The sequence below is a fragment of the Setaria italica genome, chromosome IV (genome assembly GCF_000263155.2).
Source record: "Setaria italica strain Yugu1 chromosome IV, Setaria_italica_v2.0, whole genome shotgun sequence".
Taxonomy (NCBI): domain Eukaryota; kingdom Viridiplantae; phylum Streptophyta; class Magnoliopsida; order Poales; family Poaceae; genus Setaria; species Setaria italica.
The window spans coordinates 9,460,616-9,485,604 of record NC_028453.1 but is presented as its reverse complement, the minus strand read 5'-3'; the positions used below and the strand labels follow the sequence as shown (position 1 = coordinate 9,485,604).

General features: G+C 44.5%; 5 protein-coding genes across 16 annotated transcripts; 3 read left to right on the top strand and 2 right to left on the bottom strand.

The window, feature by feature from the left end:
* Nucleotides 1–1,183: 1,183 nt before the first annotated feature.
* On the top strand, nt 1,184–8,738 carry LOC101783913 (protein-methionine sulfoxide oxidase mical3a). The gene is made up of 5 exons (XM_004965037.4): nt 1,184–1,540; nt 3,082–3,178; nt 3,815–3,858; nt 3,975–4,064; nt 4,432–8,738. Exons 1-5 carry the CDS (start codon nt 1,400–1,402, stop codon nt 8,383–8,385), a joined length of 4,326 nt encoding a protein of 1,441 aa, XP_004965094.1. The 5' UTR covers nt 1,184–1,399; the 3' UTR covers nt 8,386–8,738.
* Nucleotides 8,739–8,856: 118 nt separating this feature from the next.
* LOC101782419 (DNA polymerase lambda) lies at nt 8,857–13,225 on the top strand. 3 transcript variants are annotated; one of them, XM_004965035.4, is made up of 14 exons: nt 8,857–9,077; nt 9,163–9,315; nt 9,512–9,850; nt 10,179–10,272; nt 10,349–10,479; nt 10,853–10,915; nt 11,224–11,403; nt 11,491–11,544; nt 11,796–11,884; nt 11,986–12,076; nt 12,250–12,330; nt 12,551–12,618; nt 12,714–12,798; nt 12,874–13,225. In XM_004965035.4, exons 1-14 carry the CDS (start codon nt 8,958–8,960, stop codon nt 12,970–12,972), a joined length of 1,647 nt encoding a protein of 548 aa, XP_004965092.1. In that variant the 5' UTR covers nt 8,857–8,957; the 3' UTR covers nt 12,973–13,225. The 3 variants fall into 3 exon arrangements, 2 of the variants coding, with proteins under 2 accessions (XP_004965092.1, XP_012700519.1); XM_012845065.3 differs by having other exon boundaries at nt 11,155–11,403; XR_001163772.2 differs by lacking the exon at nt 12,874–13,225 and having other exon boundaries at nt 11,155–11,403; nt 11,994–12,076; nt 12,714–12,794.
* On the bottom strand, nt 9,469–15,782 carry LOC101782819. 8 transcript variants are annotated; one of them, XR_002677504.1, is made up of 5 exons: nt 15,301–15,782; nt 14,978–15,145; nt 13,796–14,098; nt 13,663–13,719; nt 9,469–9,650 (listed from the first exon to the last, which is right to left on the bottom strand). XR_002677504.1 is itself a non-coding variant. In XM_004965036.3 (3 exons), exons 1-3 carry the CDS (start codon nt 15,668–15,670, stop codon nt 13,869–13,871), a joined length of 768 nt encoding a protein of 255 aa, XP_004965093.2. In that variant the 5' UTR covers nt 15,671–15,782; the 3' UTR covers nt 13,583–13,868. The 8 variants fall into 8 exon arrangements, 1 of the variants encoding a protein (XP_004965093.2); XR_215031.3 differs by having other exon boundaries at nt 13,663–13,714; XR_002677502.1 differs by lacking the exon at nt 9,469–9,650 and adding an exon at nt 11,185–11,316.
* Nucleotides 15,783–15,852: 70 nt separating this feature from the next.
* Nucleotides 15,853–20,304, top strand: LOC101781472 (ankyrin repeat domain-containing protein EMB506, chloroplastic). 3 transcript variants are annotated; one of them, XM_004965033.4, is made up of 8 exons: nt 15,853–16,254; nt 17,691–18,126; nt 18,380–18,459; nt 18,609–18,707; nt 18,798–18,896; nt 19,087–19,185; nt 19,269–19,367; nt 19,663–20,304. In XM_004965033.4, the coding sequence occupies exons 1-8, from the start codon at nt 16,252–16,254 to the stop codon at nt 19,762–19,764; spliced, it is 1,017 nt and encodes a 338-aa protein (XP_004965090.1). In that variant the 5' UTR covers nt 15,853–16,251; the 3' UTR covers nt 19,765–20,304. The 3 variants fall into 3 exon arrangements, with proteins under 3 accessions (XP_004965090.1, XP_022681914.1, XP_004965091.1); XM_022826179.1 differs by having other exon boundaries at nt 16,473–18,126; XM_004965034.3 differs by having other exon boundaries at nt 15,980–18,126.
* A 266-nt stretch (nt 20,305–20,570) lies between these two features.
* On the bottom strand, nt 20,571–23,730 carry LOC101781071 (tRNA (guanine-N(7)-)-methyltransferase). Its single transcript, XM_004965031.4, has 2 exons — nt 23,244–23,730; nt 20,571–21,564 (listed from the first exon to the last, which is right to left on the bottom strand). Exons 1-2 carry the CDS (start codon nt 23,574–23,576, stop codon nt 21,106–21,108), a joined length of 792 nt encoding a protein of 263 aa, XP_004965088.1. The 5' UTR covers nt 23,577–23,730; the 3' UTR covers nt 20,571–21,105.
* Between the last annotated feature and the right edge of the window lie 1,259 nt (nt 23,731–24,989).

Below are 24,989 nucleotides of genomic sequence, written 5' to 3'. Positions count from 1 at the left end.
TACGGCAGCAAATGATTGGCACTATATGCCTAACTCAACCACTCACTCACATGTTTGTTGGCACACGACTCTACCGTGCCAAACTTGTTTTTAACGAAAGATTGCCTCCAGACCTGTGCATTTTTTTAATTATTAGGAGACCATGGATCTGATGAGATAGCGGAGTTGGTTTTGTCAATTTACACATAAAACCACAAAATCAACCCAACTCGTACACACCCGCAAATCATGATTTGGTGGGTTGATATGTGAAGTTGAGCGAATTCGTACAAAACGATGCATATGACTATATGGTGCTGAAAAAAACATAGTTCATAAAAGTGAGATGGGGTGATTTATTCAAGATCTGTTATGCTTTGTTCTTATATTCTCTATCACCGTGACCTTGAAATCACTGTGACCTTGAAATGAGCTTAGTTCAACTAGTAAGGTTTCTTGTGGTAGACCTTGCCTACCTGGGTTAGAGTCCTTGGCTCGGCAATGGTGCTCGCATTTTCTTGGATTTATTCCAGGATTTAACCATCGCTATTCTTTCAGTGGTAGGTGGCGTGCCCATCGATAGCGAGATGCCAGTTGTGACTTCCTTGATCACGAGGATCTGCCGGTTGCCCACTCAGTCTCTTGGAGGTGATCTCGAGGATCTACCGTCTGCCCAACTCAGTCTCTTGGAGGTGCTCATAGGAATATGGTTGCATACGTGTATTCTTATGATTGAGTTTGCGTACGTGCATTCATAAGGTTGAGTGTGCGTATGCAAGCATATGTATCTGTATTGTGTTTCGAAAAAAAATTATCTCAAGCAACAAACTTTTAAGTTTACTACATTTATTGTGTAACAAAACTTTTTTTGTGGGACATGAATTTAATGGAAAATTCTATAGTTACCACAATGTTCCCGTGACATTTCATTGCAAAGACTTTTGAACTTTTATAAAAAGTCCTAACTAAGTTTGTACTTAATAAAGTGTTAAACATAAAATGATATTATGAATGCCAGTACTGGCGACACTTTCATGATCACACTTTGAAAAGAAAACTTTTTTTTTTGCAATCTTACCCTTCAAAATGTTGGATGACACACCCCTAAAATCCTGCAGGCGACCGGCAGTGGTGCCCGTAGCAATTCCGACCTCTTTTGACAAAAGCAGGCGGGAGCGAGCGCACACCGCACCAACTCGCCGTCCGTCCGCGCTGCCGTTATTCTCCCACGCCTCCCCTCCCTCCTGAGCTGTGCTGTGCCTGTGCTGCCCGGCTCCTTCCATTCCACCTTCGCCAATCATCCACCCCACCACCCGTCGCCGTCGCCTCTTTCCTTTTCCCTCTCCGCCTTCTCCCCTCCCAATCCTTCACCTCTCCATCGTCGAGCAGGACGGAGCAGGAGGGCGGCGACGGCGAGGGGATGTCGGGGGCGTGGGGCGGCACCACGCAGAAGTGCGCGTCGTGCGGCCGGACGGTGTACCCCGTCGAGGAGCTCGCCGCCGACGGGCGCGTCTACCACCGCCCCTGCTTCCGGTGCAACCACTGCAAGAGCACGCTCCAGGTCCCTTCCCCCTCTTCCTCTCCCTTCCTTTTCTTTCTCCCATGCTTGCGTCGTCGATTCTCGGGGACCTTCTTGACCAGAGTCTCGCGAAGCAAAAGTTGAGGTGCAGTATCAGTCACTGTTTACCTTGCCTTTTGCGATTCGGGCTATTATTGCGAGCGTCACTCGGAGTACTGGAGCAGCTGGGCTATCTCGTCCTCGTGATGTTGTCCTTGCTTCGAATTGTTTGGTTGATGCTTCAATTTCTGTACTTCTTGGTTTGGTTTTGTCAACCGGACCAGTCAAGAAGTTTGGTTGCATGATCATGTCGACTGCGATACCGATTTAAGTGTTAAAAAAGGTGTTTAGCTCTATCATGAGCTCTTTGTACTTGCTTCCCCTTGGCACATGGTGTAGCTGTCATAATTCTTGCTGGGTGTTGACATAATCATGTAATAATGCAGTGCAAGACAAATGACTTTCTGATATGGATGCAGTTTCGGTATCCAATTAGACATGTTTGCATTATTTCTTGAGAGCACATTGTTTGGTACAGCATGTAGCCTTTTGCCTTTTTCTTAAAAACTGCTAATTTTTTCAGAGCAATAATGATCATACTGAATCTTTTATGCTACAGCATACTAGTGGGCATTGGTGCTACTGTATCTTTTTTAATCTTTTTTTTTTGCATCCAAAGCTACACCTGTGAAACCTAGCCAAACTAATATTAGACCATTAGTTCTTGCTTGGTAGTGAATTGGCTACAAATCATGAAACACAAGGCTTAAGACATTGTTGAAACATTTTTCTCTTCTGGAAAAACAGTTTTCATTTCTTGAAGCATTTTTATTCTTCGTAATGCACGGAGTCCATTGTACTGGTTCGGTTCATCCATCATGGAGTGCTCTCAATAATTTTTTCTCCTGCACCTGCATGCATGGGAAAGTGTGAGTGCTAACTGATTAGCTGAATGGACATTTACCTGTCACCTGTTGATGAATGCATTATGACAATTGCTAACTATAACTTTAGAATGAAATGATGTCAAGGCATACGTCTTGCTGTCATTATGAATATAACATCCATTTAACTTTTTGAGGAATCCATTTTCATAGACTGTTGATATGTCTAGTTTAAGTGTGTAACTATACCATGACCTCTTTGTACTTGCTTTCCTAGCACATGGCGTGTGTCCCCCAGAAGGAGAGAGCTAGCTCTTTTTTTGTTGGCAGCAGTTCTTTAGAGATCAGAAAGCATATTCCCTAGCTATCATAATTCTTGTAGGAAGCTGATATGATTAGGCAATAGTACAATGCAAGACAAATGGAATTCTGAAATTTATGCTGCTTTGGTACCCAACTAGGCATGCTAGTGCTATTACTTCAGACCACATTGTTTGGTACTGTCTATAGCTTTATTCAAAAACTTCTATTTTTGTCAAGAGAATAATGAAAGTACTGAATATTTTATGCTACATCAAACTAGTTAGTAAAGTATATCTGTGAAACATAATATAACTAATACTTAAACTAACTTTGTTCTCCTGACTCTTGTTTCTGCAGTTCAGTAATTATTCTTCTGTTGAAGGTGTCTTGTACTGCAAGCCTCACTATGACCAGATATTGAAGTCAACAGGAAGTTTGGACAAAAGTTTTGAAGGTACTGAAGACAATCAATTGGATACACCCCACTAAAATTTAGCACCTGTCACATCAGATGTTTGGATGCTAATTAGGAGTATTAAATATAGGCTAATTACAAAACTAATTGCACGGCGGAGTCTAATTCGCGAGATGAATCTATTAAGCCTAATTAGTCCATGATTTGATAATGTGGTGCTACAGTAACCATTTGCTAATGACGGATTAATTAGGCTTAATAGATTCGTCTCGCGAATTAGCACAGGGTTCTGCAATTAGTTTTATAATTAGCTCATGTTTAGTCCTCCTAATTAGCATCCGAACATCAGATGTGACACTGCTAAAGTTTAGTACCTAGTATCCAAACACCCCCTAATATGTCTCAATATTTATTGTTTCTTACCATATTTTCCCCACAGTTTGCATATCTAGATGGTACAATAAATACGTTTCTAGTTGAAATTATACAAATCTTATGCCTATGATTGAAAATGAAATTATACTATATCTGATTAATCCATGTGGTCACAACATTGTATGACAAAATAAGCGGCATAGAGTTTCTATTTCCTCCTATAAACGTGATTATCTTTTTTTGCTCTAATAATAAACATATTCTAGTGCCATTCTCTAAAAAATTATTATATTATGTCAGGTGCGTCCAGATCAGCTAAGCCAGAAAAATCAAATGGACATAAGGTATTCTGAGGGCACCTGGTACCTGAACTATTTGGCTGATGCTGCAGTGCACAGAAGTTTAATGTCCATTCCCTCTCCTCTCTCTCTCTCTCTCTGTTTTTTCTTTTTAAATGCAGGGCCAGCAAAGAAGTAGATTCTCTAGCATGTTTGTCGGCACACAGGATAAGTGCATAGTCTGTAACAAGACTGTGTACCCTCTTGAAAAGGTCAGTGTCATTTATGCTCTGTGACACTTCAATAAAGCAAAAGCCGAAAGATGCCCTGGCAACTAAGCATAATTTGCTCCTATTTATATCGGCCAACAATTATTCATGTCCGTATGTTATGGGGGGCAATCTGGTTAGTACCCCCCCCCCCCCCCCCCCCCCCGCGCAGTTACATGTAGCAAAAAACTTAGAGTATGAAGAATTTGATCCCTTCTCCACAAGAAAAAGAGATGGTGTATTAACCATAAGTATGTGGTTGAGACTTCAGAGACCTCTGTCATAACGCATAGCTATGAAAGTGTCATAAAATAAATTCCATCAGCCTCTTTGGCGGGGCACATTTACAATATGCCATTTTATTTTGCAGGTTGCGCTGGATGGAAGCTCTTATCACAAATCATGCTTCCGTTGCACCCATGGTGGTTGTACGCTCAGCCCGTCCAACCATATCACGCATGAAGGCAAACTTTACTGCAAGACCCACCATTCTCAATTGTTTATGGTTAAGGGAAATTTCAGTCAATTTGAGGACAGCTCTGGGAATGCAAAAGTGGCTACTGAGAAACCACCAGAAACAGAAGAAGCGACCAAGAACCCAGGTCAAAGTGAATTGACAGAGAAGCCATCAGAAGCCGAGCTTACAGCTGAAAAATCGCCAGAAAAAGATGCAAAACAACTGCAAAGTAGCACTGATGCAATAAAACCTTCTGAAACCATCACAACAACGCAGACACCAGCAGGAAGTGAAAGAGCTATTGAGAGTGAGTCAAAGAGTACTATTGTCGACAACAAGCCATCAGAAAATAGCGTAGAAAAGCCACTGCAGAACAGTGTGATTGATGTAAAGCCATCAGGAAGTGGTGCAGCCATAAGAAAGCCATGGCAGCGTAGTCTTCAAACAGATAAACCGTTACTGAGTAGTACAACCACTGAAAAGCGATCACTGAGCGGTGCTGCCATTGAGAAGCCATCACCAAACAACGGGGTTGATGTGAAACAGTCTGAAAACAGCACAGTTGTCAAAAGGTCATGGCAACGAAGTGTGGCTACTGAAAATCCACCAGAGAGCATTTTACCATCGGATAAGCCATCAGTGACCAGTGCAAATGATGCAAAGCCATCAGAAACTAGCAAAGTGGTCAAAAAACCATGGCAACACATTGTGGCTGCTGAGAAGCAGATACAGAACAGTGCACAAACTGAGAAGTCACAGAACAGTGTACCTACTGAGAAGTCATCACCGACAACTGAGATGAAGCCATTAGATAACACCACAGAAGTAAAAAGTCCATGGGGACGTAGGGTATTCAATCATAAGCCGCTGAAGAGCAATATAGATACTGAGAAACCATCAGCAAACAGTGTGGTTGGTGTGAAGCCAGCGGAAACCAGTACAGTAACCCCTGTGCCACAGCAACACACAGAAAACGTCGAGAAACCTTCAGACACTAGTGCAAATGATGCAAAGAATGGAGATGATACGAAGCGTACAGATGATGTAAAGCCATCAGAGAACACTGCAGCAGTAGTTAGAAAGTCGTGGCAACGCAACATAGGCTCTGAGAAGCAACCCCAGAGCAGTGCAGTTGATGCAAAGAGTACAGAAAGTAGTGGAACAATCAAAAGGCTGTGGCAACGCAATGTGGCAACTGAGAAGCCCTCACAAAGTGGTACGTCAGTTGTGGCACCATCACAGAGCAGTGTAGCTGTCTCCAAGCCTTTCCAAAGTAACACGGCCGCGAAGAGGCCATGGCAAAGAAGCATGGCTCCAGAAAAACAGAAAGAGACTGATTTATCTAGCAATAAGCCACTGCAAAGTAAGCCATTGCAAATCAAGACAGTTGTAGAGAGTCCCCTGGAAAGCACGATAGCTGTCAAGGAAACGTCACAAAGCATTGCACCTGCTGAGGAACTACAGCAAGTCATTTTGGCCACTGAAAACATATTGCAAATCAGCAAAGATACAAAGAACAATGGTGATACTTCCGAGAAGCCACCAACAAGTGAGACAGCTGAAGCGCCATCACTTCCTACGAGTATATTGCAACGTGATGTTTCCTCAGAAAAACCATTGGAAACTGACATACCTACCATGACACCAAGTCAAGTCCCTGAGCTCCCTAAGTCATCAGAAAGTGTTGTTAAAACCGAGAAGTTATCACCGAGTGACACCGCTGCTGAGAAGATACCTCAAAGTATTATCACTGAGAAGGTAGAAAGTGTATTGAAGTCACCTCAAAGTGATACAGCCCATCAGAAGATCTTGGAGAGAGAGTTGGTGACTGAGAACATATTGGAAAGTGCCATGGCTGTCAAGAAGCCACATCCAAGCACTTTGATCGCCAATAAGCCATTGATAGAAGATATTGCAGAGGAGCCAGTTCAAACCAGTGAACCGTCTGAGCAGCCACTGCAAAATAAAGAGGCTGTTGAGAAGCCATATCAAAGTGATGATGTTGCTGCAGACATGACAGGGAGTGAAGTAACTCATGAGAAGACGACAGAACCTGAAAGTGATGCCACTCTCAACAAGCCAAACAAGGATCCATCAGAACATGAAGGTCTTTCATCTGGCAAGAGTTCTCTGGACTCCCAAAGCAATTCAAACACTGAGCAGCCATTAGTACCTCAAGTCGTGGCGGAGAAGGCAGCTGCCCAGATTACAGAAGCAGAAAATGATGCAGATGCTGAGAACTCATCAGAATCTCTGAGCATTGCACCTGCTGAGAGTCCAAAGGAGCAACCATCAGAACATCAGAAGGATGTGGCTATGGAGCAACCACTGGAACCTCAACATGAAAAAGATTCTGAGAATCCACTAGAGCTTGTTGGTGCTGCAACTGCCAAGGAGTCATCAGAGCCTGAAAGCCACATAACTGCAGAAAAGCCTGCAGAATCACAAAATGATGCAGATCAGTTAGCTGAGCAGTCATCAGAACCACAGAGCAATGAATCAACTGAGAAGCCAGAAGTACATCAAAGTAGTACGTCCAGTGATAAGCCTTCTGGGCTTCAAAGCAATGCAGCCACTGATAAACTATCAGAGCAGCCATCAGAGCCTGAGAGCAATGCATCTTTCAAAAAGCCATCAGAGTTTCAAACTGATGCAGTTGCCATGGCACCACCAGAACCTCAATTTGATGCTGCTCCTGATAAGGTAACTGATCAGCTATTGAAGCCTCATGATGATGCATCTGTTGAGAAGCCACCTGGAACTGAAAGTAATGCTGATTCTGACATACCGTCAGAAAGCAGCTCAGCTACTGACACACTGCCTGTAGACCATCCAAACAACATAACTACTGCTGAACCTCTACCGGGAGGCATTTCTGATCAAACATCACATCAGAGCAATGCACCAATAGAAACACCATCAGGAAGTGAAACAGTTGTTGGGGATTCAACACACAACGAAGAAACCACCAGCAAACCATCAGAGGAAAGCATAGCTATTGAGAAGCCATCCGAGGAAGAAGAGGTGAGTGTCAAGCCACCGGAGGATGGTGTAACTTCCGAGAAGTCATCGGAGGAAGACAAGGCAGATGCAGAGCCATCAGAAGACAATGCTTCTCTTGAGAAACAATTGGAGGCTGATGAGGTGAGTGCCAAGTCTTCAGAGGATATTGTAACTCCTCAGAAGCCACTGGAGGTGGGAGAGACAAGTGTTGAGCCATCAGAAAACAATGCTTCTCCCGGGAAGCCATCGGAGGAAAATGAGGAGAGTGCCAAGCCATCGGAGGATGTTGTAACTCCAGAGAAGCCATTGGAGGAAGGTGGGGCAAGCACAGAGCCATCAGAAGACAATGCTTCTCTTGAGGAACCAAAAGAAGAGGACAAGGTGACTCACAAGCCTTCTGAGGACGACAGTGTAGCCCTTGAGAAGCCACCAGAAGAAGGTGAGGCGAGTTCAGAGCCATCAGAAGACACTGCTGCTCGTGGAGAAACAAAAGAGAAAGATGAGGTGATTGCGAAGTCATCGGAGGCCAGTGTGGCTCTTGAGAAACCATTGGAGGAAAGCGAGGCAATCGCAGAGCCGTCAGAAGACAATGCTGCTATTGGGAAGCCATTGGAGGAAGATAAGGCAAATGATGAGCCATCAGACGACAGTGTAGCTCTTGGGAAGCTACAGGAGGAAGGGGTTGACAGTGTCAAACCATCAGAGGAGGACGTGGCTCCTGAGAAATCAGCTGCTGACAAGCCATCCGAAGAAGTGGTCGACGAGAAGCCGTCCCACGACGATGCTATTGTCGAGCCGTCATCTCAGGACGACACGGCCACTGAGAAGCCATCAGCTACAACTGACACTGCAGAAACTGCATGAGACAGCAGTTAGCCGGTTACAGTTAGTTAGCAACAGCCAACAGTTTTTAACAGTGTGGATCGAATATTATTGTTGTGGGTTTTCGGCGTGCCTTTTGTTTGTTTTTTTCTCTGTACATTGCTTGAGTTGTAAAATTTGAGGGAAAGAAACTACAGGTATTGATTTGATTTGATTTTTTTTTCGCAAGCAATAATCCCCTCCTCCCCATGTTAGGACTTAGGAGGATACCATTGAGGTTTTACATATAGGATTTGCGTGGGGTTTGATTTCTATTTCTGTACATCAGATGATGTCTTTTGTAAATGATATTGTGCAAACAATTACTGTGTTTGCTTATTATTTGATTTTCTGCAGTCCATGTCAATCAATTCTCAAAGTACCTTGTGATAAAATTTCAGAGATGTTTCTTCTCTCTTTGCGACGCGAAGAGTTGTGTCTTCAGTTAAGCTGTTACTGTGTTTTCCATTCCTTGGGAAAGACTGAAAACTGAAAACTGAAAAGGGGAAAGCAGTTATTACTACCGTCTAAACCCCCAAGAAAGCCGCAAGGGGACAAGGTGGGAGGGATTTCCGATGGCGCCGAAGCGCAAGCCCGCGCGGGGGGCGGCGGCGGAGGAGCGGGACCCCGACGGCATGTTCCGCGGCGTCTCCGCCTTCATCGTCCCCCACGGCGTCCAGACCCGCCGTCTCGAGGTCGCTCTCTGCCCCCAAGATTCGCCACTCTGCTCTCGTTGGGGTTCTCCAGCTGTGCGCTTAGGATTTTGGGGGTCGGTTGCAGGTGTGGAAGCAGAGGCTGGTGCAGATGGGGGGCCGCGTCGTGGAGAAGGTCGACAAGGGAGGCGCGGCGGGCGGGGCCAACCACGTGCTGGCCATGGACGCCAAGGCGCTGCTCCGGGAGCTCGATGCCGCCTGGCTCCACCGCTTCCGCGGGGTAACCGCTGCTCGCTCCTCCCTCCCATTGCGTACAAACCCTATCCTCCTGTACCTACGCGCAAGCTGTTGCGCGTGTACTGGCATGTGTATTTGGCGTTTTGGTTTGCTGCATTGAGCTGTGTAGGCTTCACATCATGGGCATGTTTGTGTGTCACGCTAAGTTGCCATTTTATGAATTGGACATTTGATTGCAGAGTGTTGTGTCCTTTGAATGGTTGGAGGAGTGCCTCAAGTCCGGGAAGAGGCTGCCTGAGCACAAGTTTGCAATCAACTATGAAGGGGAATTTAAGCCGAAGAAGGCAGCTGGCAATGGAGATTCAGGTGCGTCGCAGTCTGCAAAAAGGAGCAAAATTTCATCTGAGGATCTTGGGGATCAGCAGAGAACAAGTGGCGGGGATAGGGAGGAGCATTCGGATGCAAGTGCAGATAAAGGTTCAGGTGTCGAAACAAAGCCTAACCAGTATGCAATTAGCCAAAGTAGCTCCGGAGATACCAAGAATACCGTAGCTTCTCATGGTACATTTGACATCGAGGTATAGATTTGACCTGATGAATTATTGTGCCATCTATATTCTGAATCATGTTGTTTTCTTGTGTCATCCCTTTTCACTTTCCTAAGCTACGAACCAGGTCAGCTCTGTTCTTTATTGATGATTTTGGAGCTTAGTTTCACAAACTTGAATATGACTAAGTCGCTACTGCCGCATTTTCCATTTATTCTTTTGGCAAGCAATAGTGCATTATTGCAAGAGGACTACACTGTTAAAAGAAAGCTCTATGTCAACACCTCATCTGTATTCACTGTGTATGGCCTAGTTTGATGTGTATTTTCAAGTGCTAATTCATGAGTTGTGTGTCCAGGAAGCCTCTTCTGGAGGTCCCAGCATATATGCTCCAGCTGACTTGAATAGGAACATCACCTCGATTTTCGGAAGGCTTATTGATATATATAGGGGTAAGCACACTTTACATGCAAATTCTATCATTCTTTAGTCGATTGCTTTAACATATCACATTTTCTTCTTCTGAAGCCTTGGGAGAAGATAGAAGATCATTTAGCTATTACAAGGCCATACCGGTAATTGAAAAATTGCCATTCAAAATAGAAAGTGCTGAGCAAGTTAAGGACCTCCCTACTATTGGGAAATCTTTGAGAGACCATGTATGTACGCTTAATTCTACAATTTCTTACAGTTGATATTGCTTCCTAAAGTGAGTACCACTATTTCTAAGCCCACAAGTACTTTTGAGGTCAATGTGAAACAAACATATCTCGTGGGTCACTTAGCAATGAGCATTCCATACATGTGAACTCTGGTCTAATAAAAGGCATCTGCAATCTTTGTGTTCCTCACAAAGAGCTTTGTCCAATCTATATTGCTCAGAATAGAATCAAGCTACCATTGGATGCTGAATATGACATGTTTAATTACCATGTTAACAAGTACAATTCCTAGAAAAACTGGAAGCTTACGTTTATAATTAGATTTGCCATATCCATGATCTCAACTGAATCCAACAATCCGTATGTGCAGATAAATGAAATAGTTACAACTGGAAAACTCTCCAAGCTGGAACACTTTGAGAATGATGAAAAGGTAATGGACAAAGTAGTTCATGATTTGGACATATTCAACTACCTCTGCCATTTTTTTTGGAAAAAATAGGAGGGGGCAAAACCCTTCTAGTTGTATATTAAAAAGATAAAAAAAAAATGTACAAAGGAAAAGGCATAATTACAATAAGGAATCTGCCCAGTCACTAAACTCAGGGAAATATTTTTTCTTTGCTTTATGCATAAGCATGGTGAACTCAAAAGAAAACTTTGCCTTGCAAGTGTCAACACTTGCTCCACATTGTTGCAAGTGTCAAATCTCTGTCAACATCAACACAATTTAGTTTGAAGGTACGGACTATCAGCTTATTTGGAGAAGTTTGGGGAGTTGGCCCTGCAACTGCTGTCAAGTTATATGAAAAGGGACACCGTACTCTTGATGATCTGCGAAAAGATGAGTCTCTTACAAATGCTCAGAGGATTGGATTGAAGTACTTTGATGATATCAAGCAAAGAATCCCCAGGCATGAGGTAAATAATATGTCAAATTACTGTGTCTATTTGTTATTAGCTTCTTATATGTACCTTTGAATATGATATATATTTCCTCTTATCTAGGTTAGTGAGATGGAGAAGATTTTGCAAGATGTTGGGAAGGATATCTTGCCTGGGGTGAGTTACATAGACCATTTTTAGGAACTAATCTATTCTACAGCACACAGTAGCGGTTTTTAAACGCCAATGTTGAAGCCATAGTTTGACGTTGTATCTGTTACAAATCTTATTTGGTGTTTGTTTTCCTTTATAAATAGAAATGCATTCACAACTTTGTATTGCAGTTCTGTATGCTTATTATTTTTAATAGTTTTGAAATGCAATTTCTATTATTAATGGAATTCAATGTTCATGTTTTTTATTTGTAGGTAATAATTGTTTGTGGAGGATCGTATAGACGTGGGAAAGCTACTTGTGGTGACATGGATATTGTTATAACTCATCCCGATGGAGAAAGGTATACCAAAAAGAGTTTGGATACTTTATCCTCTTCACTATCTTATATTTTTAAACACAAGAGTAGAAAATGTTCTATTTAGCTTTTAAAATTTTCTTCAGTCATGTAGGTTTTTTACCCAAGTTTGTTCAACGGCTGAAGGAAATTAACTTTTTGAGGGAGGATCTCATCTTTAGCATACACAGTGTTGATGTAAGTTGTAAAACACCCACCACTTGGTGAGTGGTGACTCATGTAATTCTTTGGCAGTTCCTGTGACAGCAATAACTGCTTAGCTGATGCATCAAATTGATCTAATTTAAAATCCTACACCCTGATAATCAAGTTTCTTTTATGGGATTTGGAATGGCTGAAATTCAATACAGGGAACAGATAGTGGGGTTGACACATATTTTGGTCTTTGCACATATCCAGGACGTGAGCTGCGGCACCGTATTGACTTGAAGGTATATGGAGGTTTCCGATGTACATCCTCAATTCTGTGATGCTTTTAAAAAACAAGCAACAATGCTGTGGCCTTTTTATATGTAGTAATTATATGAACTGAAATCATTAATTAACATAGTTTTTTTCTGCTGCTGCTGCTGGCACTGACAATGATGAATTTGCGATGCCTGACATTGTACCAGCTGTTAGCCCTGATAAAAACTGTCTGTGTGTTCATAGGTATACCCAAGGAACAGATATGCATGTGGGCTGCTTGCATGGACTGGAAACGATGTACTAAATCGGCGGTATAAATTCAGGATATAGCCTTTTCTTGTTCCCATGGCCTCCAACCAAAACTATCTTTTCCATTTAAAACTAAGCACAGCAATTATACATGCAGACTAAGACTATTAGCAGATTCGAAAGGATATGTACTTGATGACACTGGATTGTATCTAGCAACACGGGGCAGTGGTGGAAAGCATGTAAGTATATTCATATCATCAAAAACAGGAAATCTCCTTTTATCAGCTTCATTTAATCTGTTGTAAATTTTACAGGCAGGCAGATCGGATGCTATAGTCAACTGTCACACCGAGAAGGATGTGTTTGACACGCTTGGATTCCCTTGGCTGGAACCCCATGAGCGCAATCTTTAGCTGGTATCGAGTGTTCCTGTAGAGAATATATTTTGTAAAGCTGTATATATGTATCTCTGGCTACCAAACTTGGTACTAAAAAGGGTCTGTACCTGTTGTTGTTGTTGTTCATTTATATGTCGTTCCCTTTTATTGTGCTGTGAATTGTAGGCAAGCTTGTTGAAAGTATCTAAAGCTATCTCAGCTTTTGTTGTGCTGTGAATTGTATGCAAGCTTGTTGAAAGTATCTAAAGCAGTCTCTGCTCTTTTCTCATCCGGCGTGATGGCTTGTTTTGCTGACTACATGCTACAATTGGTGTGAAAGCATCTTAAAGCTGCTCCTAGCATTTTGAAGCATCTCAAACAAACAAATTAAGTCATCTCGAATAAACAAATCATGTCCTAAACCTTATTTGGTGACCTTTTCATCATTCACAGAATAATCCTGAAATCTATGTAAAAGTCTAAGCAATCATCAGGTCAGGAGATTTATATCACAAGAAATATGGATTATGCAACTTTGCACAAGTGGTTGTAGATCAGCACACAGAATATACAAGATAATGTGGCAACTCAATGGTTTTAATTAATGCAGTTATTTGGAATGAGATGCAATATAGGAGACAGCCGATGCAGTAAAAGAGTCATATCAAGGCCCTTTAAACTTTCATGCCTTACAACGATTACCAATCCACAGTTTGAAATTCTAACCTCTTTCGACGTCAACTAGCTGAAGCTTTGCAACCAAACTGGAATTATACACCTGACCTGACAAACCTTGCAGGTGTTCATGGTGCATCAACGTTAATGACTAAACAGAGTGGAGCTGAAGTTCCAGGAGTACCTAGATGGACGTGAAGATTATTTACATCTCTTCCCTACAGTAAGTGTGAGCAACGGCACAGACGAAGATGTGATCAAAAGAAGCTATTATTGGGACCACCACCAAGAATTTCCTCCCTGTCGATGAAGCGATCAAGAATGTCCTTGTCCTTAGTGGCGATGCACTCATCATCTTTGCCAAACCAGTCATAGCGGTTCTTTGCGATGTAATCGTAGACTGCATCCCGCAGTGGGGTGGGGACGATCAGCAAGGAGCTCAGGACTGAGTAGGGAAGAGGCAGGTATGATGCAACTTTCAGAGCAGCTGTAGTCAAAATATGAGTATTAGTACCAAAACTATAAACAATGCACATTGCTATGAAGCGAAAACAATTGCTGTGAAATACAGCACAGTTCAAAGATGCAAAGACAGAAGAAATTGCAGCCGTTTTCCTTGGTTAAATGGGTATCTTTCAAATATATCCTATATAGTTTAGTGTCATTGCATCACAGTATCACCCTATCTGTAATTGATGTATCGTACATATGGAACTCTTGGCATACTCTTAAATTAATCAATGCCATGAAGGTTGAAGCTTTGAAAGAATTTGACTTCAAAACTTCGCGCAGCTTTAATGCAGGGTGGCAAGGATGGTTGTCACTGCATTAGCTTGGGCAAAGAAAGTATGTGTCAAATAAGATAAAGAATCCCATTGAGCAAAACTAACTGAAATTGGATGAGTTCACTGATAACTGATAAATAAGGCTTGATATGTAGCTATCCTATCCTTTCTAGGCCAGTAAATGTTGAACCCTGTAACTGACCCAGATTATAAGCATCAACAAGAAGCACAAAGGTAACACAAAGTCATAAACCATGACCAATGTCACATGTTACTGAATCATCATTCAGAAATTCAAGTATCCACCACGGCAGTATCATGAAACACTAGAGAAATAGACAAAAACTTCACTGGAGTTAATGGTGATCTCTGTCTCGTTCATGCTAATTTAGTAAAAATAGATAGATGGGCACATAACATAAATCCAAGTGGTCATCAGTCTAGCTGAAATCATTGATAGCTGCTACCAGCATTCTTTGTATCTTGCAATGAACACCACCCGAGCATCACAGCGCTAATTTGTTCATACGACACAAGTAACCAAGAACGGCATGTCCTGAATATATCAAGGGAATACTAACCCGTAGAGCCCTCATAGTAAGCCTCAGGCCCCTCGATGAAGAGCACACGCCGCAGGACGTCCTCCCGGTCCATGCCGACCAGCCTCAGGTACGGCTCTGCGGCCTTGGACTGCACGCAGCAGAACTTGATCTTGGCGTGCTTGTCCGCCCGGATCACCCACTTCACCCCTGCATTGCAAAGCCGCGATCAATTTCGCCATCGTGAGCAACCCACACACGCAACAAACATGTCCCCACCAAACGCGAATCGTTCGCCCAATTAGCTGCCGACGAAATGATCCCCCCGAGAGAACCCCAGAGCTAGGCCTCGCCCTCGCACTCACCCCGGTGGCAGAGGTGGCAGACGCCGTCGTAGATGAGCACGCGCGGCTGCAGAACGGTCGGCATGGTGGCCGCCATGGTACCGGTGGCGGTGGCGGTGGCGGCGGACGGCGAGGCGGCGCGCGGCGGGTCCTCGTCGATTACGAGGTCGTCAGCGGCCGCGGCGGACGAGGAGGTGGGGGGCGCGTAGCCATGGCGGAGGAGGCCCGCGAGGGGCGGCGCCAGGCGGGGGCCGACGCGGCCTGCGAGGGTTCTGGCGAGCATTTTTTTGTTCTTCCCCTCTTCTCTCGGACGCCGCGGCGAGGTGCGGAAGTGGCGGTCCTCAACACAGGTATTGGTTTTTTTTTTAACACCTATTTGGAGATATGCCATTATAATTCGTTCAAACTACAACCATGCCATTTTCTACGTCTTTGATGCCGTTGGGCCCATGTGCAGATCACTATACTTATGTATTGCCCAAAATGCCCTTGCGCTGACATATGGGACCCACAATCATCGTCTTCCTCCCACCTCCACATCCATTTTCTTCTCCCTCGAGCAAGCCTCGCCCGGCGGCCTAGAACTCCGGCAGCGCGCCACCGTAGTCCAATAGCCCGCGCCTCCGTATCCTCCACCTCTCCGGCCCCCTCCTCAACCTCCTCGCGCCGCTCACCCTCCACCCTCCTGCCGGGAATTGAAGTCTCCCCACCCACCATGGCCGCCGCCACCCTGAGCTCTTCGCCGGCCAAATCCTCAAGCCACGCCGCGCCAAAACCCAATCGCCCCCACCAACAGCTCGCCCACCTTCTGAGCTCCACCCCAGACCCCTTCACCTTGAGCTCCGGCCACTGCTCCGCCGGGATTCCAGGGATTTCCGGCCAACCGTGCACCACCGTCTGCCCGAGCTCCGCTCACCGTCGAGCTCCTACTCCCGGTCCTCCTCAACGTCAACCAACTCGTCAAACCGGCTCATGGTGAGGCACTGGAACTCATCTCTCCGCTTTTTCTTTCTCTTCAAGTTTCCACGGGCGTTTCCGACCTCGCCGCCACGGCCGTGCTGCCATGACCGCCCGGTCCGCCGCCGGCCATGCTCCGGCTGGCTTTCCACCACGAAAAGTAGCTGGTTTTGTGCGCGTGCTCAAGCTGATCCGTTTCGTGTGCTTCTCCTCGCCGGACCCCTGCTCTCCGGTAGGGAAATCGCCGGTCATGACCGCCGCCGCGGCCTTGACCTGGCACGCGTGTGGGCACGATGCGAGGGAGCTAGCCTCACAGGATCGGTAGACGTTGGGCGTCGCGCAACCTCTTCCCTCTAGGTCGCCTGCCGGCGAGCACGTCCTCTCCATGGCCGCCGTGAGCCAGCGCCGCCTCTTTCTTCCATGGGCGTAGCGATTGGGGAGGGAAGGAGGAAGAAGGTATGGACGTGTGGGCCCACACGTCAGTGGCACAGAGAGAATAGATGTAGGGGGTATTTTTGTCCATACGAAAGATACATGCGCCTGCAGGTGGGCCAAGGTCGTGGGAGACGTTGAAAATGGCATGGTTCGAGTTTGGAACGAATTGTAATGGATATTTGTAATGCATATATCTAATTGACCTTTTTTTTCCCTCCTTGCTTCCTCCCTTGGGGCTGCTGTTCGTGGAGTTTCTTTTCTATTCCTCTCGGTTTCTCGTGATGCCACTTAAACGAGCTTCTATCAGCCGTTAGGAAATAAATTGTCAATTATTCTGAAAAGGAAAGATAAGAAGAGTCGATGGTCTTTACGCAATGTAAACCAATATTTTTGAATGTAACATGCAAATACTAAGATGAAATTTTCATGGAAAGAAATTGCAACTTTGAGCAGAAAAATGGTAGGACCCGTCTCTATCGTTTCTCGATCAAAGCAAAAGCCAAAAGTATTGTGGAATCTCGATCTCTGTTTGATACCGGTCTATCCCATAAAATTAGCATTGTTTTCTACTACATCATTTTCTAAAAAAAAGTACAATAGATCAAGTTAAAACATGGATTTCAGTTCAAGTTTTGACATTATCCACCATTCCATTGACAAAGCTTCACGGTAAATAAAAAGGCAGAATAGCAATGTGTAATCAAGGGGATTAGCAAAGTCAGGCCTAGGTGCAAGCACTACATAAAGTTGTAATTGAAATCTCTCTTTTATGCTTTTATTAATACAATGGTACACGATCTCTTACATATTTAAAGAAATAATAGTAGTACAAAAGTATAATTGACTATTGCTCAAAAGACTCTTGCAAATTGAGGAGGAACCACTGAATTCTTATAAACAAAATCGTTTGAAAAGACTCTCTCTCAAAGATAAACCCAAAACAATTTTGTCTCTCCCTTTCGCTTCGAGCTGGGGTTTAATCTGATATATAATCTGGACGCTTGAGTCCCGATCCAAAGGTGGCAGTTGCTCACACAGTCGCACCTAATCCGAGCCGACCCGGCGGTGAGCAAACCCCGCGAAGAAGACAGAGCACAGGCGTCGGAGTCGAGATGCTCCCATGGGCGGCCAGTCCGGCCACGGCGTCACCAGCCACCACTCCGCCCACCGCCGCCGTCTCCTTAGCTCCTATTCTCCGCGCCGCCGCTCCCCGCCTTCCACCGCCTCTGTACCGCCCGCTTCCCCTGCTGCTGTGTGCTGGCCTCAGGGCCCCACCGCGCGCCGCCTCTTCCGACGGCGACGTCTTCTGGGAGGAGCCGGACGACGGGTCCGGAAGCGACTATGAGAACGAAGCGGAGGAAGAGACCGAGCGAAGGAGGAGCTCGCGTTTCCCGTCCTCTTCGCCGTTCTCCAGGCTCGAGGCGGCGCGGCAGCAAGAACAGGAGCTCCGGAGAGGTATCGGTTAATATTCAGAGACAAATTTACTTCTTTTTTGTTCCTTAGTCTACTTAATCTCTGTTCTTTCATCTCGAGAATTGTTGGTTTCTCCTACCTAGTAGGGATTTCTTTTGAGAAATCTAATAGGGAATGTAGTGCAGGTTATTTCACTGAGAAATTATCACTCAGTTTATGCTTGCCATTTCGTTCTCTCGAGGCATTGCTCTGATGTTGCAGAATCAATTCTATAACTATTATTTTGTTCCTTTAGAAATCGAGCTCCTCTTGACGCCTGAAGAAAAGGCTATCTTGGATCAACATGAGACCCCTGATGTCAGTAAAATATCATCAGTTAAGTTTCCCTCACTGTTTTAATATTTAGGAACCATCTTTTGTGTATGATACATTTCTTGCAATCGGGATATCTTTGGTGTTGATTTAATGGCTTCTATGAAATATAGGATGTTGATTCTGATTCCTGCAGTTGTGTTATTTTGCAGCCAAAATGGCATCCTCTCCATAGCTACGCCTTGGCACTGCAGATACCCCTCATGGATAAGCTACTAAACAGTGGAGTTGACATCAATTCACTTGATAAAGTAGGTTATGTGCTTATGATTTTCCATTTTTTATGTCTGAAAAACGCCATCTGGGAAGATGGAGTTAATTTCATTTGTTTGCTAATACAGGATGGTTTCACCCCTCTTCACAAGGCGGTCGTAGGAAAAAAGGAGGCGGTCATTAGTCATCTCTTAAGAAAAGGGGCAAATCCCCATGTTAGAGATAGGGTAAGCGGGTTACAGGCACAATCTCATCTTGTGAATTGTTGTTCCGTAATTTTTTCAAAGATCAAAGTTCAGTTCAGGTTCAGAAAGCTTTTTGAAGTAACGTTAGCTGTTACCATTTCTGTTTGGCTCCTCGGGAGATGGAATGTTTTTCCTCTATGTTTGCCCTTCAATCAAATCTGCTGATGTGCAGGATGGAGCCACACCATTGCATTATGCTGTTCAAGCTGGTGCCCTGCAGACCGTGAAGTTACTGATTAAGTACAAGGTTGATGTCAATGTTGCTGATAATGTAAGTTAAATGGGTACGCTTTTCTGATTATCTCAACCGTTTCCAGAAACATGTGAGTTGTCTCTTAAATAATATTCATGCAGGATGGATGGACTCCACTGCATTTAGCCATACAAAGTAGAAATAGAGATATAGCAAAGGTCTTGCTTGTCAACGGTGCAGACAGGACAAGAAGAACCAAGGTTCGCGCCTATGGCTTATCGCCTTTGCTGATTTGCAGTATACTCCGAAATTTCTTATACCTATGAGCGTTGCTGTAAATGCGCTTGTCTTTAATTTGCTTGCATTTATATTGTTTCACGAACAAGTTGCATGACTTCAGAAATGTAGATGTCAATAGGACACCTCTTTGATCTTCCTGTCAAACAATTCTCTCGTTGAACACTTCAACCTTTATGTTGTTACCTAAGGGCCAAAAGTGGCATCTGAACTACCTGAATTTTTCTTTCTTTTTTTTTGGTGAACACATGCTTACAGGATGGAAGGACTGCACTGGATCTAAGCTTATGTTTTGGAAGGGATTTCAAGTCATATGATCTGGCAAAGCTTGTCAAGCTTATTCCAGCAAATAGAGTGTGATTTTGCTCCGCCACAAATTTTAGAGAAAAATTGACCAAATTTTAGCCAATGCAGCCTCAGCTGAGCCATCCAATAGTTCATGGAATCGGTTGTTCCTTTCATTTTTTTTTCAAACACAGTTCCACTGTTCTAATCAACACTCATGCATAGCTTATGAAGAGGGGTCCAGGTGCAGCTTAAAGAAACAAGAAAGGGATTATTAGCGTCAGTCATCAGACAACTTTTTCTTGATGGCCTACTCCAGCTGATCTGACGGATTGGCTACAGTTGTTCCATTGGAAGTGTGTTCTGTAGTCTGTTCGACATAACTCAAAAGATGAACCTATGGGCATACATGCAGTTGTCTTTTGTTCAGCAAGTCTTGTACCAAAGGTGATATTTAAAGTTCAATCTATTAGCCTAATTGTTTTGGCCAAACAGTATAACCAATCGAGTGATCTCGATGTGCCTCAGGATACTCGCAGATTGTAGCTGTATGTATTACTGTATCAGTCACGTTCCAAGACAAGTTGAGTTAGCACAGATTTACAGTGCATGAAAGCTGGTTCCTGTTGTGTCAAAACCGGATCTTGAGCTCACAACAAAGCCACTTTTCATTTGTATGAGGTTCCATAGTAAAAAACAATTCTTTTGAACTTATAGTTTTATATATAAATTCATTTTTCTGGGGAGGATTTCAACCCAAAACATTTTTCTGTGTGTACTTAGACTGAGGGAAATGATCTTAGTATCTATGCAATAAGAACAGGCTTGCACTTGGTATCAGTTTTTTAACCAGCGACGATCCATACCAACATACTGATACAGGTAGCAACAACAGTAGTTTTGACTGATTCTGACAGTTAACTCATAGCAATCATCCTGGTAAAAGCTCTTAGAACTGACCTAAACATCAGGGTCTGCAGAACCTTTGAAAGCAATATTCAGTATCAGGGTACGTTTGGCAGAGCTCCCAGAGTTGATTCTCTGCTGAATCCAGCAAGAGCTTTGCATAACAATTTTTCAGGAAGAAGTGATTCTCTACTTGTTCTGTGAAGTGATTCTTTGAAATGAACTAAGAGGCTGGGAGCTGAAAAAAAGTAGCTTCTCCTGATTCTGTGAAGTGATTCTCCATCCTGATTTTAAGAGTTTATGCTAGAGAATCAAAGAGAATCACTTTCAGTCACAGAATCACTTCTCTCAGAGAATCAGCTCCCATAGAGAATCAGAATCACATGGAGCTCTACCAAACGCACACTCAGTACACCCCCAAACAGCAAAACTTCCGCTACAGAAGTGTATAAAAATGGCACAAATACATGTAACACAATCTAGGGAAGTGCACTAGGAGTCTGAAGGAACTTATTCTTGTAAGGAGATCCGCCTGAAGATGGCATGGAAAGTTTGCCCTCCATTTCTGGCAACCTTCTGGCTTTCTTCCGTGGCAGTAGACAGTAACTTGACAACTGGATCGGCTTTTATCTCTTCTTCTGGAACAGGCTCAAACAGTGGGTGTTTCTCCAGACACGACCGCATCCACTCTCCAAGTTCCTCAACATCGGTGATAGTATAAATGATTCCTCCCACTTCCATCACATAAGCATACTCATCAAGCAACTGCATGCTGATAACCCTCCTTCGGTGGTTCTTCTCCTTGAAGTGAGGATCAGGGAACAGGAAGAACATCTTGGTGAGCTGAGCCTTCCTGAAATAGTTTGGGATGTACTTCATTGAGTTGGTGCGCACGACAGATATGTTGTCGTACTGTCCTGGGTTTGATGCTCTTAAAGCTAATATCCTCTCCTTGACATACTCAGTTACCTGTACCAGAACAAATGACAAGCAAAATAATGAATTAAGAGATCGTCCAATGAATTAACTAGGCCATTTGATTAAAAGAATTTCCTGATACAAAAGATTTTTTATGTCATTTGCTAAGTAGAAATCCAATTCTGATACGGTAGAAAAAGTTCAACTGCACATTCTCTGTGAAGCTAAAGCAAATATTCTTTTCACAGGAAAGAAAGTTTGTGTAGCAGAATACTAATTTCATATCACAAATTCAATTTGATCGTATTACTGCAAATCGATGGCATAATAAATAGAGTAAAGTCCATTTTTGACCATCGAATTATCGTTTGCGTTTGGTTTTAGTCATGAAACTCAAAAACCAGGAATCTTCGATCACTCAACTAACAAAACCATTCATATTTGACCATCGGGCTGTTTTAGTCGATGGTTTCGATGACGTGGATGACATGTGGCAGTGGGACCCACATGTCAGCTCCATCTTCTTCCTCCCTCTCTCCCTCACCAAAATCCACCACCCGGACCACCCAATTCATCGGCAGCCGGCCATCTCTTTGCATCGCCCTTTCCTCTCTCTCAGTATGCCTCCGACGCAGTTCGGCCCACCCTTTCTCAATTTGCCTGCGCTCGCGAGCCGTCGCCGCGCGGCCCCTGCACGGCCATGGCCGGTGGCGCAAAAGCGGATGGCCCCCGCCCCGATTGGCCCAGCCACACCTCCACAGCCCCTTGCAGGGCCGCTGCGACCGTACTGCCATCGCCGCAAAGGAGAGCATGTGCGTATGAAGCAAGTGGTGGTGTTGGGAAAGCAAGTGGTGGTGTTGGGGATTAAGTTGCAGCTTGAATCGATGGAGAGAGAGAGGTAGTGGCTGGTGCTTAGTTTGGCCTGGAACCCCATCTGCAGTTGGCCAGTTGCTTTGCTCAGATCGATGGGAGAAGAGAGAGAGAGATTGGATAAAGGAGAGGTTGTGGATTTGGTGCTCGCTCACTGCTGCTAGCTTGCTTGTTTGACGAGAGGAGGAACAGGCGGTAGGCAGGAGGTGGCGCTAAGATCTGGTGGGTGGGCAGTTGGGGACGGCAGCGGAGGTCGCCTGCCGTGGCGCTTGCTGCAGCTTCGAGGTGCGCGCACTCGTGTCCCGCGCTGGGCGAATCGGAGGCAGGGACTCGGAGCTGATGAGGATGCTGGCACTCCTCTCGCTCAGTCACTCCTTGCTCCAAAGGGACGGCCAACTGCTGGCGAATCGGGTGGCCCGGGTGGTGGATTTGGATGAGGGAGAGGGGGGGAGGAAGGGAGGAAGAAGATGAAACTGACATGTAGGTCCCACTGCCACATGTAGTCCACGCCATCAAAACCACCAACTAAAACAGCCTCATGATTAAATATGAATGGTTTTGTTAGTTGGGTGGTCGAAGATTCCTGGTTTTTGAGTTTAATGGCCAAAACCAAACACCAGCAATAGTTCCAGTTCGATGGTCAAAAATGAGCTTTACTCTAATAAATATATGTTTCATAGTAAGCCTGAGCTTCTATTGCCCCACTTTGAGCTCTATCTGAAATTTTCACACTATTATTTGTATCATGCCGAATGCATTGTTTATCGTCATACTACTAGTCTCATTAAGCTTGGAACAATCTACCAGGCATCCAGACAAAAAATGAAAACCAAAACAAAATCTTACGAGTAATTAATTACCTTGTCCCTCAGCTCCATGCCGATCATGAGCGTGTCCGGGAAGAGGGGTGCGAGGCCGACAAGCAGCCCACCGAACCCGCATCCCACATCAGCAAAGCGGATCCGCGGCGGCGGCGGCGCCTCCTCGCCGCTACCCTTATCGGCCGGGAAGTAGCGCGGGTAGTGCTCCGAGAGGTCGAACTCGTCGGGCGACACCGGGACCGGGAAGTGCGAATCGCTGAGCGGGTTGCTGTGCGCCCGGGCGCGGTAGAACCGCTTCCGGGGGAGCTTCCCCGCCGCCGAGGCCTGTTGCTGGCCGCCGCCGCCGCCACTCGCGCCGTTGGTCCTCGTCATATGGCTAACAGGAAGGGGGCGAAGCGGAGACCCGCCGCGCGGGTGGGAGAGCTCTCGGACGGGTCCGGCAAGCGTGCGGCGGAGGGCTTGGGTGGTGGGCGGGACGGACTGGAGGTGAGCGGCGCTTTAGGGCTTCGGCGGCGTTGGAGAGCGGAGGCGAGAGGCCGAGGCGATGGGAACCAAGAGTTGGGCCGCAACTCGCGGTAGTGGAAAGTGGGTTGGGCTGTGCGATTGTTCGATCGGGACCCGTCGTGCGTGAGAAAGTGAGGCGGGCCTAGTTGGATAGAAAGCTTGTAGGATGAGCTGGGCCTCATTACCATTCCGTGCTGCAAATTCCCTTAGGCCCCGTTTGGGTCCCTTCATTTTGAAGGAATTGGAATCTATTTAATGGAGTAGGCTAATTTATGTTGGAACGTGGTATTCCACAACTTTTCAAAGTTTAGATATAAGCCTATCTTAAATTCATGGGGTGGGAGATGGAAATTGATTCTATAGATTATGGTTATTAGAATGGAATTCAATTCTTATAGCACGCTCTTAGACTCGCTTCTCTATAGTAGAAGTGTATCATATAAGTATCTCTCCCATATCACCAACTATAATATACAACTATATTCCACATACAATTATATTAGCTTAATTAATTTGTGTCTAAATTATGATTATTAGGATGGAATTCAATTCCAATGATCCAAACGGGGCCTTAGGGTTACTTTGTTGCTGGGTGTTGTGGGGTCATCGGCATTGCTTGTGGCATCTGATCCCATAATTTCTTCGTTGAAGTTGGATTCGGCTTCAAGCTGCAAACTTGGTGTTTGTTTCGATGTCGAGTGGTGGCTCCGTTCTTCGACGATGAAGAACACCAGGAGGTCTTTGCAAGGATCACGTAAAGAAGTTTGTGTAAACTTTTCTCTGAATCAATAAATTGCAACCCGGTTCTCTCTAAAAAAATCCGTGCTGCAAGATTCTTTTAAAGTATTTCACAAAATTACGATTAATGAAGCTATGTAAAACTTACACTTTAAAACTACTAGTTTCAAAAAGCTACACTTAGGAATAAATTTAAAAATTTTATACTTATTTCTAGGATTAATTCACAATACTACATACTTTTGCTCATTTCATATCGTAAAAGTAGACTTTTCCATGGCTTCAAAAGCATAATTTTGCGATATAGAGACAACATTTTTATAGTTTTGTGATACAATATGATCATATAAGTGCAGTTATGTGCATTTGATTCGTGGTGGTGTAGTTTTGTGATAGAAGGATGTCAATAAAAGTGTAGTTTTATGTAAGTAAAATTTGAAAGTAGGTTCATGGTTACTGCAGAGGCTGAAGATTTCATCCTTCATCTAGAATATGTACAAGGTGACGCCATAAGGATAGCTTGAGTTGAAGAAAATTGTTAGT